This window comes from Pinus tabuliformis, chromosome 6, assembly GCF_031772625.1.
Source record: "Pinus tabuliformis cultivar Carrire ecotype Pingquan chromosome 6, CPIR1, whole genome shotgun sequence".
Lineage (NCBI taxonomy): Eukaryota > Viridiplantae > Streptophyta > Pinopsida > Pinales > Pinaceae > Pinus > Pinus tabuliformis.
Window position 1 is genome coordinate 222,761,538 of NC_142292.1, and position 16,723 is coordinate 222,778,260.

General features: G+C 36.8%; 1 protein-coding gene across 1 annotated transcript in view; it reads left to right on the forward strand.

Moving 5' to 3' along the window:
- LOC149258256 (outer envelope pore protein 24A, chloroplastic-like) overlaps positions 1-14,570 on the forward strand; it is a 95,256-nt gene extending 80,686 nt beyond the window's left edge. Inside the window, exon 3 of the mRNA XM_089414950.1 lies at positions 14,104-14,570. Within this exon, the coding sequence (XP_089271076.1) occupies positions 14,104-14,184 (81 nt within the window). The 3' untranslated portion in view covers positions 14,185-14,570. The remainder of the gene's footprint in view (positions 1-14,103) is intronic.
- Positions 14,571-16,723: the final 2,153 nt, after the last annotated feature.

The window sequence follows — 16,723 nt, forward strand, 5'->3', positions numbered from 1 at the left end:
TAGAGCTCAATTTATAGAAAATATGAGAGGAGCCTCTAGAGGAAATGTCTATATCTCATGGCCAAGTGGCTAGGTCCAAGAGGAAAACGGCTAGATCCAAGCCAAAAAATTTGTAGCCCTTGATTTCCTGTGCAAATATTGAGGAGAAGTCGTTTGCCTTGGAAGAGAAGCTTGGTGGAGAGAAATTTTGATTCCATAGTGGTTTGGACCACTAAAGATATTTTCCATCCTTTTTCATCAATTTTTTTTTATTCAAAGTAACCCTCTTGGACCATCTCCTTTAAAAATTCGATTTGTTGGGACATGGGATTCTTCTCTGGACCATCAAATATTTCCTTGGGCCATCTTTTCTTGATAAATTAAATTCCCATCATTTTTTGATTCGACTCTCTTCTTGGGAAAGTCCACTTCATTTTGAAATCATTTTCCACTTGGAGAGAATTTTTAATCCTCTCATTTTATTTTCTGGCTAATTATTTGCCATTTTTTTGCCAAAAGTTATAAAAATTGGGATTTGAGGGGTAAATACATATTTCTTAACCCTCAAAGCGTGTCTAGATAGAAGTTGAGGTGTGGAGGTCTAATTTTGATTACTCATACTCCCTACAACTTCTATAGACAACACTTATTACATTTTGCATCAAATAATTATTAAAAATTCTGACTAGTGGGAAAATTTTTAATAAATAAAAACTGATATATAGACTCTACCAAATTCTGTGAAACTTTAGAAATGATCTAGTATGGTAATATACATTAATTCTAGACACTAGGACTCACCTAAGACTCTACCATCAAGCCACACACTAGCTTTGGGGTATAATTGGGAGAAAACTGATTGCAAGTGTTGAAAACACAAATAATGGGCTGAGGAAAAAAGACTTCCTAGAGTGAACTCGCTAGTATAGTCCTAAGCTACCTAAGGCTTTTTACATGACTTGTTTTCCATCATACTAGAATCATTTTTACATAATCCCCACATGGTTGCAGAATCTGGAATACATAGACTGAAGATAGGAAGCAGATGAAATTATGGAATTCTGGCATTCTGACATGATCTGATGGTGATGAAAGACTTCTGAATGTGCTTTGTAGATAGAACCTCTGACAAGTCTTCAAATGTAATTTGAGTGGTGTATGGTCCCTTGGGGATGCATACGACTTGTAGGAGAGGTGTGTGGTCGCAATAATCCATCAAATGATGTCTATAGCCTCAAGGGACTAACAAATGCTGCTTACACGGTCTTGGAGGTGCGTACAGCCTCATGGAAGGTTTATTTGTTTTGTGTAAGCTCATCTCTGCTTGCCAATGGTTTCACAATCTTAATTGAACTACTCTCTAGGATTGGAATTAGAAATACCACTGATTAAGTGCAACAGTAATATCATGGTACCTGTTGATCTCGAATTCAACATAGAATGGATTGAGATTATTACATAGATGTTGGCTTTCACAGAGCATTAATGGGAAAGGGAATTTCTGAGTAATGCTAGCAGAAATATAGTGGGGAATTCTTCATTTTAGCCATGAATTCAACTACAGGCATCACATTTAATGTGATTATTAGAAGTCAGATCTCTCCTACGAATCAGAACCCAGCCATTTAGAAAACTTTATCACACAAAGACAAAATTTCATCTGGGGAATGCAAAGGAAAAAAATTATAGTTTCAAAAAGATTCTCAGTTTTAATTTCGACAATCTCTGGTTTACAATGCAGGTTGCAGGCTCATGGGCTGTTCAACAATTTACACAGCTGCTCATTTGCATCCTCACCTCTTGGCCAGCAAAACCCCCTTCGAGTAACAGGTTATGGGCAGAGCTGTGGGTGAGGGGAAGGCCAACAGAGCTGACCTTCCATTTTCCATACCCAGCTCTCTTATCCTATTTTCATTTTTCTTTTTCACATAATTTTTCTCTGTCTGTCTCACTTTTTCCTTACATTTAACTTTTAATACTACAATGTTTATTTTGATACCTTCATTAATTGTCAAATTTCTTTTGAGTCTTACTACCATTCGCTTCTGTTCAGATCCATTTTGGGTCAGTGGACTGGAATTCTGGAACATCAGTGACATTCTTCTCAGTCACACCAATATAAATATTACAAAATAAAACAGGTTCTTTTAGGCAGTCACTAGCGAACTCAATCACTGAACTACTCAACCTAGTGCGCCCTCCTTTCCTTTGTAGAATAGGAGCAGAAGGGGGTTATGACTTCCTAGCCTCAAATGCACTGCTCTATATTCCAAAGTATCTCAACTAGTGGAGTACCCAGTCAATGAGCCTTAATTAAAGGAATAATGTTTCACTCATACAAAGAATCTCTCTTCAATGATTGTGCCTTACTGAACAGATGTAATTCTGTCATAAGTGCAAGGCTATGTTGCAGGAAACGCTGGGAAGGAGGATGTTTCCACCCAAAAAAGAAACTGAAACGCCGAATCCTAAGTCACAAGACATGTCCCTCAGGGTCTCGTGTCCTGTATTTCATGTGTCGGACACGAAACGTGCCCTAAAACATGTCGAAAACGTTTTTCTTCGTTTCCTCCAATTGAGACATATTTTGGACGTGGCCAAAACGTGCCCTAACGTTTCTGGTTCTTAGGACACATGTCCCATGAAAAGTGACATTTAAAACCTGCAACATGGTTTATTTTTGGGTTTTTTTTTGTCACTGTTCGCCACCGAAGTCGAGTTTGCTCGCTGCCGAATTCAAATTTGTTGTGCAATGCGAGGAATTCCATCAGATTCGAGTGCAATGCTCACAACTTCACACCGCCCTGGACCTGGAGATGCAGGAGACGAGCGCTCACATGCTTTGCTGAGAGTTTGGAGCACTTAAATTTCCTGTAAGTTGTGTTGTAGCCTATGGAACTTAATTATACACGAGTGACCACGTATAGATCGTGTGTTGAAATAAAAATCCCAGCTCCCTGTCATGTGCTCATTGCTCACTACTTCAAGGTCTAAAGAGAGGGAAAGCTCAATTAATGCTCTGGTCAACAATGAAGTTTGAACACATAAATTTATAGTTCATAAACTACCTTATGTGAAGTTTGAAGATGATCAAACTTGTTTGAAGCTAATAACAAAAGTTATAACATGAACAATGAACATTGAACTGTGAACATCATTGATGTAGTAAATTAATAAACTAACTAGTAAATTACGAAATAGTAAATAGTGTATACTAAATACTAAATAGATATCATCATGATTCATATCTATATGGCTCAAGCACTATATTTCAGTATTTTTTTAATATATGTAAATATGTATATAAAACGTGTCCCTCGTGTCTTGTTTCCGAGGTTGCTGTGTCTCATGTCAAATACTCGTATTTATGTGTCCTTGTTTCATGTGATTTGGGGCGAAACAAATATGGTATGGCCTCGAAACACGTTTCAGGCCATACTGGCACGTTTCATGAGGCTGAAACGTGGGCCAGTATGGCCTAAAATGCATTTCAAGGTTGTACGACTGCGTTTCCTGCAAAGCAACATTTGTTTTTTATTTTTTATTTTTATTTTTTTTTAATTGGCAATTTGGAACTCTTTCTTGCCGTCCTGAATATTGAAGACTGGGAAGCCTAGAAGTGGAATTCGCCAATCATCTTCCACTGTTGAACATGCTTCTTCTTCTATTTTTGACGAAGATTATGATGATGAGGATGAAGATTGAAGACTATTAGTCTTTGGTCTTTATAGTACTTGCAGCCTCATAGTCTTTATTGTACTTGCAGTCTCATATATGTAATAAAGACTGATTTTGGATATATATTCATAATAAACCTCATTTCAAGGTTGTTTTTGGATATTGCTGCTTTAATTATGTGATCATTCATGAGTAAATGTGATGTTAGTATGTTTCATCATCATGTGACATGTATAATTGATAGACTTGTAGTTTATGCATTGACATTGGACAATTTAATCAAAATGTAATAATGTATCATGTATGTTTTATGATTGCACATAACATTTATTAAATGTCCTAACATATATATATATATATATATCACGTTTCCTGTTTCCAAAATTGGGGAGGAGAAGGGGGGTGGGGGTCACATTTCGTAACCTGTACCTGTTTTGGAAACTCGTACTTGTTTCCCCGTATCGTGCACCACGAAGATTATGATGATGAGGATGAAGATTGAAGACTATTAGTCTTTGGTCTTTATAGTACTTGTAGCCTCATAGTCTTTATTGTACTTGCAACCTCGTATATATAGTAAAGGCTGATTTTGATATATATTTATAATAAACCTCATTTATGAAGGCTGTTTTTGGATATTGCTGCTTTCATTATGTGATCATTCATGAGTAAATGTGATGTTAGTATGTTTCATCATCATGTGACATGTATAATTGATAGACTTGTAGTTTATGCATTGACATTGGACAATTTAATCAAAATGTAATAATGTATCATGTATGTTTTATGATTGCACATAACATTTCTTAAATGTCCTAACACACACACACACACACACATATATATATATCACGTTTCCCTGTTTCCAAAATTGGGGAGGGGAAGGGGGGCGGGGGTCACGTTTCGTACCTGTACCTGTTTTGAAAACTCGTACTTGTTTCCCCATATCGTGCACCACAAAGATTATGATGATGAGGATGAAGATTGAAGACTATTAGTCTTTGGTCTTTATAGTACTTGCAACCTCATAGTCTGGCGGGGGTCATGTTTTGTATCTGTACTTGTTTTGGAAACTCGTACTTGTTTCCCCGTATTGTGCACCACGAAGATCATGATGATGAGGATGAAGATTGAAGACTATCAGTCTTTGGTCTTTATAGTACTTGCAGCCTCATAGTCTTTATTGTACCTGCAACCTCATATATATAATAAAGGCTGATTTTGATATATATTTATAATAAACCTCATTTATGAAGGCTGTTTTTGGATATTGCTGCTTTCATTATGTGATCATTCATGAGTAAATGTGATGTTAGTATGTTTCATCATCATGTGACATCTAAGTTACCGGGATTCAGATACGGATACGGATCCGGATCCGCTATTTTTGATCCGTATCCGGATCCGGATCCGTATCCGTATCCGAATCCTGGTAACTTAGATGTCACATGATGATGAAACATACTAACATCACATTTACTCATGAATGATCACATAATGAAAGCAGCAATATCCAAAAACAGCCTTCATAAATGAGGTTTATTATAAATATATATCAAAATCAGCCTTTATTATATATATGAGGTTGCAGGTACAATAAAGACTATGAGGCTGCAAGTACTATAAAGACCAAAGACTGATAGTCTTCAATCTTCATCCTCATCATCATGATCTTCGTGGTGCACAATACGGGGAAACAAGTACGAGTTTCCAAAACAAGTACAGATACAAAACATGACCCCCGCCAGACTATGAGGTTGCAAGTACTATGTGATGTTAGTATGTTTCATCATCATGTGACATCTAAGTTACCAGGATTCGGATACGGATACGGATCCGGATCCGGATACGGATACGGATCCGGATCCAGATCCGCTAGTTTTTTGAAAATCTAAGATCCGGATACGGCAAGGATACGTCACGTATATATATATATATATATATATATATATATATATATATATATATATATATATATATATAAAAATTAAAAAAAAACACCTTAAAGCTAAAAAATCAAATACTCCATGAAACCATCAAACATTTTTAGAACATTGAATGATAAAATCATAAATATGAAGATTAAAACATTGAAATGGTGCATCGTCCCTCATACAAAGTAACAAAAAGGATCATGATTCATAATATCATGAATGATAATAGTAAATACATTTACATATCCTCAAATGGATCTATATCTTCTGCATATTGCAACTCTACATCATGAATAGATGATGGGGGTCCTGGAATGTAGGAAGTTGCATCAGTAGGCTGGACTAGTGGTGGAACAATATCCTCAAGTAGGTTGAGGTGAGTCATGGCATTTAGTGTCAAGTTCAAGTCAGAGATCTCAAGCTCCACATCCCACATCCTGCTCGAACCTTTTTTATACTCTGGTTCAACATGTGATAGAAGACGAAGGTTGGAATGAACATAAACAAGGTCCTCAGCCTTTGTCGCTCCCAACCTGTTTCGCTTCACTGAATGGATGAAGCCATATGTACTCCAATTCCTCTCAGCTGATGAGGAACTAGCAACCTGTGATAACAACCTAGTGGCTAGAGTAGAGAGATGAATGCTATCCCCACCGAAGCCCGTCCAAGTAATAGGATCATGATGTCCTCGATCATCCATAGCTACTGGATCTGAAAAGCTACCAGTAGACTGTACAAACCCTCCAATTTCTTGGCGGACTTCCATTGCAACTCCCATATCTCTATAAATTTTCTTCAAGGCTGTCTTGTATCCTTGTACCACTTCAGAATCTTTGTTTGGTGTTGTTCTACCAGGTAAAGACAAAATTTTAGAATGATAGTATTTAGGGTGCAATGCATATGCCAGAAGGTGTAATGGCGTGGTCATTTTGTTCCACCTTTCTGTAACTATGTCCTTCACTAAATAATAGAATGTTTCATGAGGGTCATTTTCACTTGCCTTGATAATTTCCCTTATCCTCTCCAACATACTATCAATGTTTTCATAAACTTCCCCAAGCAAGGTGTATCTGTATCAAATGCCCTGATCAAGGTCAAGATTGGTTCAGTGAACCGTAGAAGATATTGAACCTTGTCCCACCATGCATCATCAAGAATGATGGACTTGATTTTTTGCCCTCTATCAGAAGTGGAAGTCCTCCATGATTCCCAAAGAGGGTCAATGACCATTGCTTGTAGTGCTTGTCTCACCTCCACAAGTCTCTTTATGACAAGAGTGTGGGAGGCAAAACGAGTTTCAGCAACCTACAAGTTTCAAAAGGCCAAATCTCAAATGAGAAACCATATATAAATTTGTAATTAAAAATAAGAATTTCTAATACAAATAGTATTGATTAAAAAAATTACCTTTAGTAGCTCCAACTTTGCAAAACCCCAATAAATGGCTTGGGACATTGAATGATTTGTTATGAACATTTGGATTTCTTTTGATGCTACATATATTTCATTAATCCATTCAATCTCACCAATCTTGGCAAGCATAAGGTTCAATGAATGGACTGCACATGGAGTCCAAAAGATGTGATCATATCGACCCTCCACAATCAAACCTGCAGCTTTACAAATTTGTGCGTTGTCCGTAATGACTTGGACAACATTATGTGGCCCCACACTTTGTATTGCATCAATAAGAATTGTGGATATGAAAGATGCATCTTTCTCTATTCCACTGCAATCAACAACCTTAAGAAACATTGTGCCTTGGGGGCATATTGCAACAACATTAATTAATGGGCAGTTTCTTTGGTCTCTCCATCCATCAGAAATGATGGACACCCCTGTTTCTGCCCATGTATCCCGGATTGTCTGTAGCTGTCTATCCACGGATTGTCTTTCTGATGCCAACAAGGTAGTGCGGACCTTTTCATATCCAGGGCTTTTGTACCCTTTTGGCAGTTCATTAACTGCCTTAATCATTTGTTGCCAGTAAGGGGAACGCATCAAATTGAATGCTAGCCCATTTGCATAGATGCAACGAGCTACATGTTCATCAGCTATGTCTCTACCTTGATTATTGAAACACGTTTCAAGAGGGCCTAGAGCGGCCCTTTTATTCGATGTAGCAGCAGGCCTAGATGGCAATGGAGGCCTAGTTGTAGAATTTTGCACAGGGGTGTTTTCCCTTAGCAAGTTTCCTATCAGCAGCTTCTTGCAAAGATGCATACAATTTCATTTTCCCAGGACTCAAACCTTGGCCAGGTTTGCCATTTGCATCTTTTGGCCCGGTGCATACTTGCACCCATGTGTTAGTTTGACCAGTGAGATGGGCCTTCACTCTAGTATATGAGCCATTTTTTATATCTTGGCATTCATTGCACTTCCATTTAAATGAACCACCTCCGGGATTTTTTCCAATAATCTCCACATACTGCCATAGAGGAGATTTTGGGTCTGTTTTGATGATTTCCCCTTCACTATGCTCATGTTGTGAATCTTGTGATGATTCCATTATGATAATGGTATAGACGGTTACTTGCAACTGCATTTAAAAGTCAAATTATAATATATTATCAATAACCAATTAAAAATTAAATTGTAAATACATTAAAAAAAATTAAATTTTAATTTTAAATACATTTTAAAAATTTAAATAGCATGATGGCTTAGGAGTTAGGACATTGAATGATGACTTGAGACATTGAATAGAGTTAAATTAGTAATTTAAAATTACCACTAGACAGTTAAAAAATTTAAATTAGTATTTAAAATTTAAATTTTACTGTAGTCTATGACTCGTAAACTGTAAAACTAAATATTAAATACTAAATACAGTAAAAACTAAATACTAAATGCTAAATACAGTAATACTAAATACTAAATATTAAATACCGAATACAGTAAAACTAAACATTACGGAATATATGGATATAACTGTTAACATAATATATATTAAATATTAATATATTAATATAACTATTAACATAACATATATTAAATATTTAAATGTGATTTTTCGTTGAAAAAATCATATATTAAATATTAATATATAATATAACTGTTATTATTATATAACATATATATATATATAAATATATGAATATCACTGTTATATTATATATAACATATATTAAATATTAATATGTGCATATATTAACATAACACTACGCTATATAACTGATAACAATAAATGAATGTTAAAAATTTAATTACCTTGTGAACAGTTAAACCCTTGGCGTTTTTAAATTTTTTGCGAGCGTGAATAGTGCTGCCGTGAATAATACTGTGTGCGGGCGTGAATAGTGCTGTCGTGAATAATACTGTGTGCGGGCGTGAATAAAACTGCGTGCTGCGTGTAGGGGGCCCAGCAAGGTGTGCGTGCTGCGTGTAAGGGAACTAGCGGCCTGACCAGAGGTGTGAACGGTGCTGCGTGCAGTGGAGCTGGCGGTAAGCCCGCAACAAAAAATCCTGTGCAGGAGGGGCCGACGGTGAGCCCGGAACGAATCACTGTGTGCAGGAGGGGCCGACTGCTGAATGGCAACAAAAGAAAAGGCTAAAAGCGGACAAAGCAAAGCAGAGTCCCGACAAAGGAAATGTTATAATATATACAGGGACCACAATATCTAAACCTAAAGCGAAACCTAAAAAATATTTGCCTTTTCTAACTTTTTCGGCTACCCTATCACCGCTTCCGACAGCCACCAGCGGGATCCGTATCCTGTAAAGGCTGTCTGTTTCCAAAAACCGTTTATTTAAAAAATACGTATTTTAACCGTATTTTTGGAGTATCCGTATCCGGATCTGGTTCAGATCCGTGGATCTGGCAATACTCCTTCTGCCTGTGCTGGATCCAGTAACTTAGTGTGACATGTATAATTGATAGACTTGTAGTTTATGCATTGACATTGGACAATTTAATCATAATGTAAAAATGTATCATGCATGTTTTATGATTGCACATAACATTTCCTAAATGTCCTAACATATATATATATATATATATATATATATCACGTTTCCCTGTTTCCAAAATTGGGGAGGGGAGGGAAGGTCACGTTTCGTACTTGTACCTGTTTAGGAAACTCGTACTTGTTTCCCCGTATCGTGCAACTTAGGTGCAAGGGAATCTTTCTTAGAATAGTGCAATTTGCATGTGTAAGGGAATCCACCATAGGGGTACAAAATTGTCACAAATGTAATAGAATCTCTCTTACATGTGCCAAAAACATAAAGTGAAACGTCCTCATGAGGAGGAATATTACACAATACACCATAGTAGGATGCCCAACCATATGAGGCGAGCAAGAGCAACAATGAAAAACAACGAAGGTGACTCAAAGGAATGGACTCCAGCACAAATGAATCATCACTAGGACAAATTGGCAAGTTGTGTATGGAAAATAATGTTTTAAAACTCTGACTCGGGCTTGGAATCATCCGAGGGTCAACTCAGACTCAGCTTCGGACTTGGCCATGACTTGGACCGGTTTGAATTTAATGACTTGGTTTACTAAAAATACATTAAATATTTAAGTTTTAATGAAAAATATGTATTTTAAAGATTCCAAACCATTAGAAAATATATGCAAAGTCTGCTAATGTATATACGATGTAAGGGTGATATCAAAATGGCAGAGTGCAATACATATCAGAGACAAAATACATAATAAATGAGGTTCTAAATGGCCTCTAGAGTCCAAAAAACATGCAACAAGCTATTGGCCTACTACAAATCACTGTTCAACATGATCAGTCATCAAACCAATTACTATTGCTAAGCCTAGAAATGGGATCCTTTGTTGGACACAGATTGTCATTGATGTCAATATGCCAATATTCAAGAGGAGGAGACAGAGCATATCGGAGTCAAGAGGAGCAAATGGACCGAGAGGAGCAGATGGAGCAAGAGGAGCCAAGAGGAGCAATATATATAGAGCCATCGGTATATGCCAAAGAGAAGGTGCACACAGAGCCATCGGTGGAGCTGCAGGAGGAACCATATAGCAAGGAAGCATATCAGGGTCATCAGGAGCTATCGGAGGAGCAATGGATGTGTTTAAAAGCAAACAGAGGACGCAGAGAGCCATCAGAGCAAATAAGAGCAAACAAAGCCATAGGGAGGATTATAGTGTATATGGTATCAAAAGATAATTATATATATATATAGCAGGCGGAATACACCATTGCTGAAACCGTTGTTGAACACGGTTGAAACTCCTGGAGAAAAGTTGCTGAAACACCAATTTCTCCATTGCTGAAACACCGACACTTGTCAAAAATTTGCTGATACACCAGTTTCAGCGTTGCTGCAACACCAGTCTCAGCGTTGCTGTAACACCAGTTTCGGCGTTGCTGAAACACCAATTTCAGCGTTGCTGTAACACCAGTTTCGGCGTTGCTGAAACACCACTTTCGGCGTTGCTGAAACACCTCCGCGACGACATTATATTTCCGCGTTGATAAAACACCTCCGCGACGACATTATATTTTTGTGACACCATCAATCGAAGGTAATCATGAGGAAGATAAAGCGAATGGAGGAGGGAAGCCGGAAGGTCAAGCAAGTGTTGAGGAAGCCGAAGCTCAAGCGAGCGAGGAGGAAGCCAAAGAGCCATTGAGTAAGTGGAAATGAATGGACAAAGGCATGAGAATGTATAAAACAGTAAAAACAGGGAATTGCTGTAGCTGCTATTGTTGCTGTTGCTGTAGCTGTTGTTGCTGGAGCTGTTGCTGCTGTTGCTGTAGCTGTTGTTGCTGGAGCTGTTGCTGCTCTGTAGCTGTTGTTGCTGTAGCTGCTATTGCTGTTGCTGCAGCTGCTGAAAGTTGCTGAAATACGCTGTGAAGGCCGTTACAACTGCTGAAAGTTGCTGAAATACGCTGGAGGAAATAGAGGCCGTATGAGGGTCCAACAGAACAGAAAGAGGGTGCAGCAAAACAGAAAGAGGGATGAAGGACCAACAGAACAGTAGGCAGTCGAAGGGGAGAAACAACCAGCAGAGAAATAGTCATGCTGAAGCATTCATTGTGACAATGAGAACTTAAGCTTGAACAGAAAATTGTTCTTTATACAGAGTTTAGTGCAGCTAACAGAAGACTGACTAAAGCTGTGTGAAGACATTATCAGAGAGAAAAATGGCTATTGGAGACTATGTGTGGGCAGTGTGCAAAGTTGTAAAGACTCATTCATAAGAAGACTGGTTGTCATTGATACTGTAGCTTGGAGACTACAGTGAAGCTGTAAATAGATAGAACTCAGCAGAGAAGAGTTCTGAGAGCAGAAGGATTGGAGTCCTTGGGGTTGGTGCCTCAAAAGTGAGAAGGATTGAAGTCCTTGGGCTGGTGCCTCAGAAGTAAGTAGGATTGGAGTCCTTGGGGTTGAAGCCTCAGAAGTAGGAAGGATTGAAGTCCTTGAGAGTTTGTGCTCCTAAGTCCAAGATTGGTGTCTTGGCAAAATAGAGTTGGTGCTCTGGAGGTTGGAGCCTCACCAAAGTCCAAGTTGGAGCTTGGCAACTGATTGCAACCATCTATATATTGTATCTATTTTACTGCACAGTTTATATTAATAAAAGCATTTATTCTTGCTGTTCATCTTGTGTTCTGAATATATATGTTTTAACTGGTATAACAATAGTGGGAAAAAGAAATACTGATTCACCCCCCCTCTCAGTATTTCCAACATCCTTAGTATGAGCTACAATACCATCCTTTGGCTCAGAGTCTTCGGACTTGTCAGACTCCCTAGGGACATCTGTATCTGCAGTTGTGGTAGTAGAAGCATGAGTTGCACGACTAGTGCTTGCATGTGCCATGCCTACTACTACTAGATTCAAATTCGAACTGATCCACCTCAAGTCATCAATATCATAATCAAGATCAAACTTTGCTGGGTGAAACCCTTATACCCATTTTAAGGTTGGACCAATATCATCCAATACAGTGGGATCTGTATCAGTTATTTTATTCAATAACTAGTTTCGCCTTAGTTGGAGCTTTTATTACATGAAGATGAGGTTTAGGGAGCTGGGATTTAGGGTTTTGACAGATTTTAAATTTATTTATTTTAATTAACTTTTCCTTCAAAACTGTGCTGCAATGAGGTTAAGGACCAATTCAGCTAAGTAGGTATGAACTTGGTCAAGTTGGACTGTTTCAGTACCACACTCGTCCCTGAACCTATAAGAGGGCCGAGTTGACTCGGTTTGTGGTCAACTCAGTCATTGGCCAAGTCAGCGGAGTTTAAACACACTGATGGAAAATGCACGATAAATACCCCACTAAGTCATATTGTAAGTAGGTATGCGTATGATACAGTGCACATTCCAAATGCATATGCTACTATAACATTTTACCACCATTTCAACTCTAGAATCATTTATTATCAATATCATTCTAACCAATATTGATTATGTATTATATTTCTTATTTTTCTTATATTATTTGATATTTTCAGTAATTTTAATGTTATTATGATATCGACACTGTATAAATTTTGTAATTGGTTTATTTATATATTAAATTAGTATTTTAGCTACTTATTTATAAAAATATCTTTCTAATAATGTTTTATGTTATTCTTCTGTCGGGCATTGAGGTCTCTGTCTTCACAAGGGAGGGGTTGTTATTCAGGAAGAAATAGATGGTGGTCTTTTTCAATATCGTACTGTATGTTTTTTTTTTAATTAGGAACTTTGAAGTATGTTTCTTCTTTGGCATGGTGCATGGTTGGAAGACATACGCATGGCTAGCCATGCATGTCATGGCAGGTTTTATGTATTGATTGATAATAAGTGATCATACATATATCTAGGTCAGCCTATGTTCTTTTGTGGGAGGATTTGAGGAGATTTCTTCTCAGACATTTAGGAGTATCTGTTCATTCTCAGATTGCATTATTCTCTTGTAAGTTATTTGGTATCATTGACTACTTTTATTTGACATTGTCATTGTTTATTTGACACTACCTCTTTTCCAGAGTTTGCTGGCTTCCCTACAAAGTTCAGAGGTCTCTTTTAAATTTAAATATACCTTTTCCAGTTCTGCTGTCACTCATCATATGAATTCCTCTTTTAGTGTTTGTGTCTTTCGGTGTGCTGCTGGGTATGGACAATTCTGATTTCTTTGCCTGCAAGGGTATGTTTGGAAGTTACTCTATATTTATATTATTTAGTCAGATGTATATAAATGGTTTCTTTTTTTATCATGGTATTCTTTCACAGTTGGATTATTCATAATAGATAGTACCTCTTACACCCTTAATGATCAATTATACACGGTTGAAATTTAGACTTGAAATGACTATTTTGAATTCCTTTCTTTCATTGAATATATTTTGACTTTTTAACTCATCTTCTTTACATGTGCTGGACTGATGATTTCTTTCAATTATAAAGTGGGTGATGATTCTTAGTATTCTCTTAATTTTTTTCATTACTGTAACCAAGTCGATATTTTCTGATCTGTTAAATTCTCAGTACAGGAAAACTTATTCTTGTGAGTCTCATTTGTTGTTCTCCAGGTTTCAGCATCAATGAATATGAACACACAGACGAAATCTCCAAAGTTAATTGCAGAGAGAACCTGGAATTTTGAGATTTAATGCCTACTAGCAGCCTTTACTGCTTTTTGGATTTGCTGTTTTAGCATAAAATGTTTTGCGTTAATTTGTGAACAAATTTTCTTGCTCCTACTTGAAATTTTTATTCAAGCCACTATTTCTCAAGGAGGGGTCATTCTTTTGTGAGATCAATTTGATAACCAGCAACTTTATTTTGGTAGTATGGACATCAAATTGAATTACTTTACCTGATTGTTTGTGATTCTTTTATTGAAGAAATCACCATTTACATCCTAGATACCGTGGATGTTTGAATGGCGAGCTGCCAAAAGTCATTAGTTGAAAGTTGGTTCTGCTGCCTGAGTCCATTTTTGGAAGCAATTCATAACAACAAAATTGATCTTTTTGAGGTCAGTGATTTTTTTCTACACATCAAATTATATCATGCATATGTTTGGAATGTCGACCACAATACTTAGGCTCAAAATCTAATAAAAAATGTGTGAAGTTCAGATAAGCTGTGAGATGGTTTTCATCTTGAATTTGCTGTCTGATTCATTACACAATTTAAATTGTTTTCTTGAAAAGTTGTTAGACACATTTCTGGCTCATTTAATTTTGTGAAATCGATTTGATAACCGGCAACTTTGTTTTGGTAGTATGGACATCAAATTTAATTATTTTACCTGATTGGTTGGCAATGGAATTCCTTTATTGAAGAAATCACCATTGACATCCGAGAGACCATGGATGTTTGAATAGCAAGGAGCCAAAAGTCATTAGTTGAGAGTTGGCTCTGCTGCCCGAGTCCAATTTTGGAAGCAATTCATAACAGCAAAATTAGATGCATTTCTGGCTCATTTAATTTCGTGAATCGAATTGAATTACTTTACCTGATTGTTTGGCATTCTTTTATTGAAGAAATCACCGTTTACATCCTAGATACCGAGGATATTTGAATGACAAGGAGCCAAAAGTCATTAGTTGAAAGTTGGTTCTGCTGCCTCAGGCCATTTTTAGAAGCAATTCATAACAGCAAAATTAATCATTTCGAGGTCAGCAATTTTTTCTACACTTCAAATAATATATTCCTATGTTTGTAATGTCGCCCATAGGACTTAGGCTCGAAGTCTAATAAAACTTGTGGGAAGTGCAGATCAGTTGTGAGATGATTTTCGTTCAGATCAGTGTTGTGAGAAGGTTTTCGTCTTGAATTTGCTGTCTGCAAGTTTAACTTATTTTTCTTGAAAAGGTGTTGGATGCATTTCTGGCTCATTTAATTTGATGATTTGCATATGGGTTTTCAGAAATATGATTAACTATCATCCTAGCACTATAACTTTTACTTTTGAGAATCTATTTGATTATTAGGAGTTACACCTTACATGGGAAGTCCACCAATATCCTGTGGGCAAAGCCTTTTATCTGATTTTTCTTTTAAACAATTGTTTTAAAGGTTTAGTCCAACAATCAAGGCTGATTGTTGTTTAGGCCTTGGCGTCCGATGGTTAAAACTGAAGGACAAAAAAGGGCAATATAAATTATTCTGACCATATTTAGGCTTTTTGCCATTTTTATTCCTATAATTAACAAATAAGAAGTAAAAGGTAAGGACTATATATATATATATTTCGAAGTATTGTTCAAAAGTGCATGTGAAAAAGTAAAAAGTAAATTTTACTATTATGTCTAAGAGTGTACCAAGAAGAAATATTTTATAATTAGTTAGAAGCTCGTGGTTTTGGCAACCCATGGCAATTGCCCATGGGATTGGCAAGGTAAAGAAAAACAAAAGAAATACAAATATTTGTTTACGTGTGGTAGAATTCACCCACAAATGCAAGAGAGATTGATAAATGTGAGATTGGTGTATTCATTCATATGATACACATAAATACAATTTCTTATGACCCTTCGTTTCATCTTCTAAGAATTGACTCATTATTTTTCATGTTCACTTGTGGCTTTTCACCTTTTTTCACAAGTGAATAATCCAATTTACATAATTCCTTGAGGATTACATTTGTTGAATGATGTTGTCATTGATGTCAATGTTAGCTATAAGTGCATCCTCCTTGGAAGCAGTGAAGGAAAGTCTTGACTTGAATGCTTTATCGGAATGCTTTTAATATACATTTTTGGATTGCACTAATTGGAAGTACCAATGGATAAGGAGTCTTGGAAGAAAGAAAAGGAAGCTTATCCCCAACGATGTAATCAAGATGCCCACACTTTTTGAGGTAAATGGATGGGAAGGACACTGAATTTGCATGCAAGACCATCATCATTTGATTGTTCTTGTTATGTCATTTCCAACGTTAGGTGGCACGCCACATGATTCCTCATGGTTGAGGAGATATGCTGTCTCAAAGGTTGAAGCCCCGAAAGTGTGGTCATGGCGCCCAATTTTGAATGATGTCTTGGTTAAATTTTGGTATAGAAAATTGAATAAAAAATATATTGGTCTTGGAAGTTACAAGTGTTGACCAAATGGCCGCAAAAGAAGAATATGATATTTTGAAAATGGTGTCATAGAGAAGAATTAAGGTTGGCCCCTTTACAAAATAAATTTATGAAATTA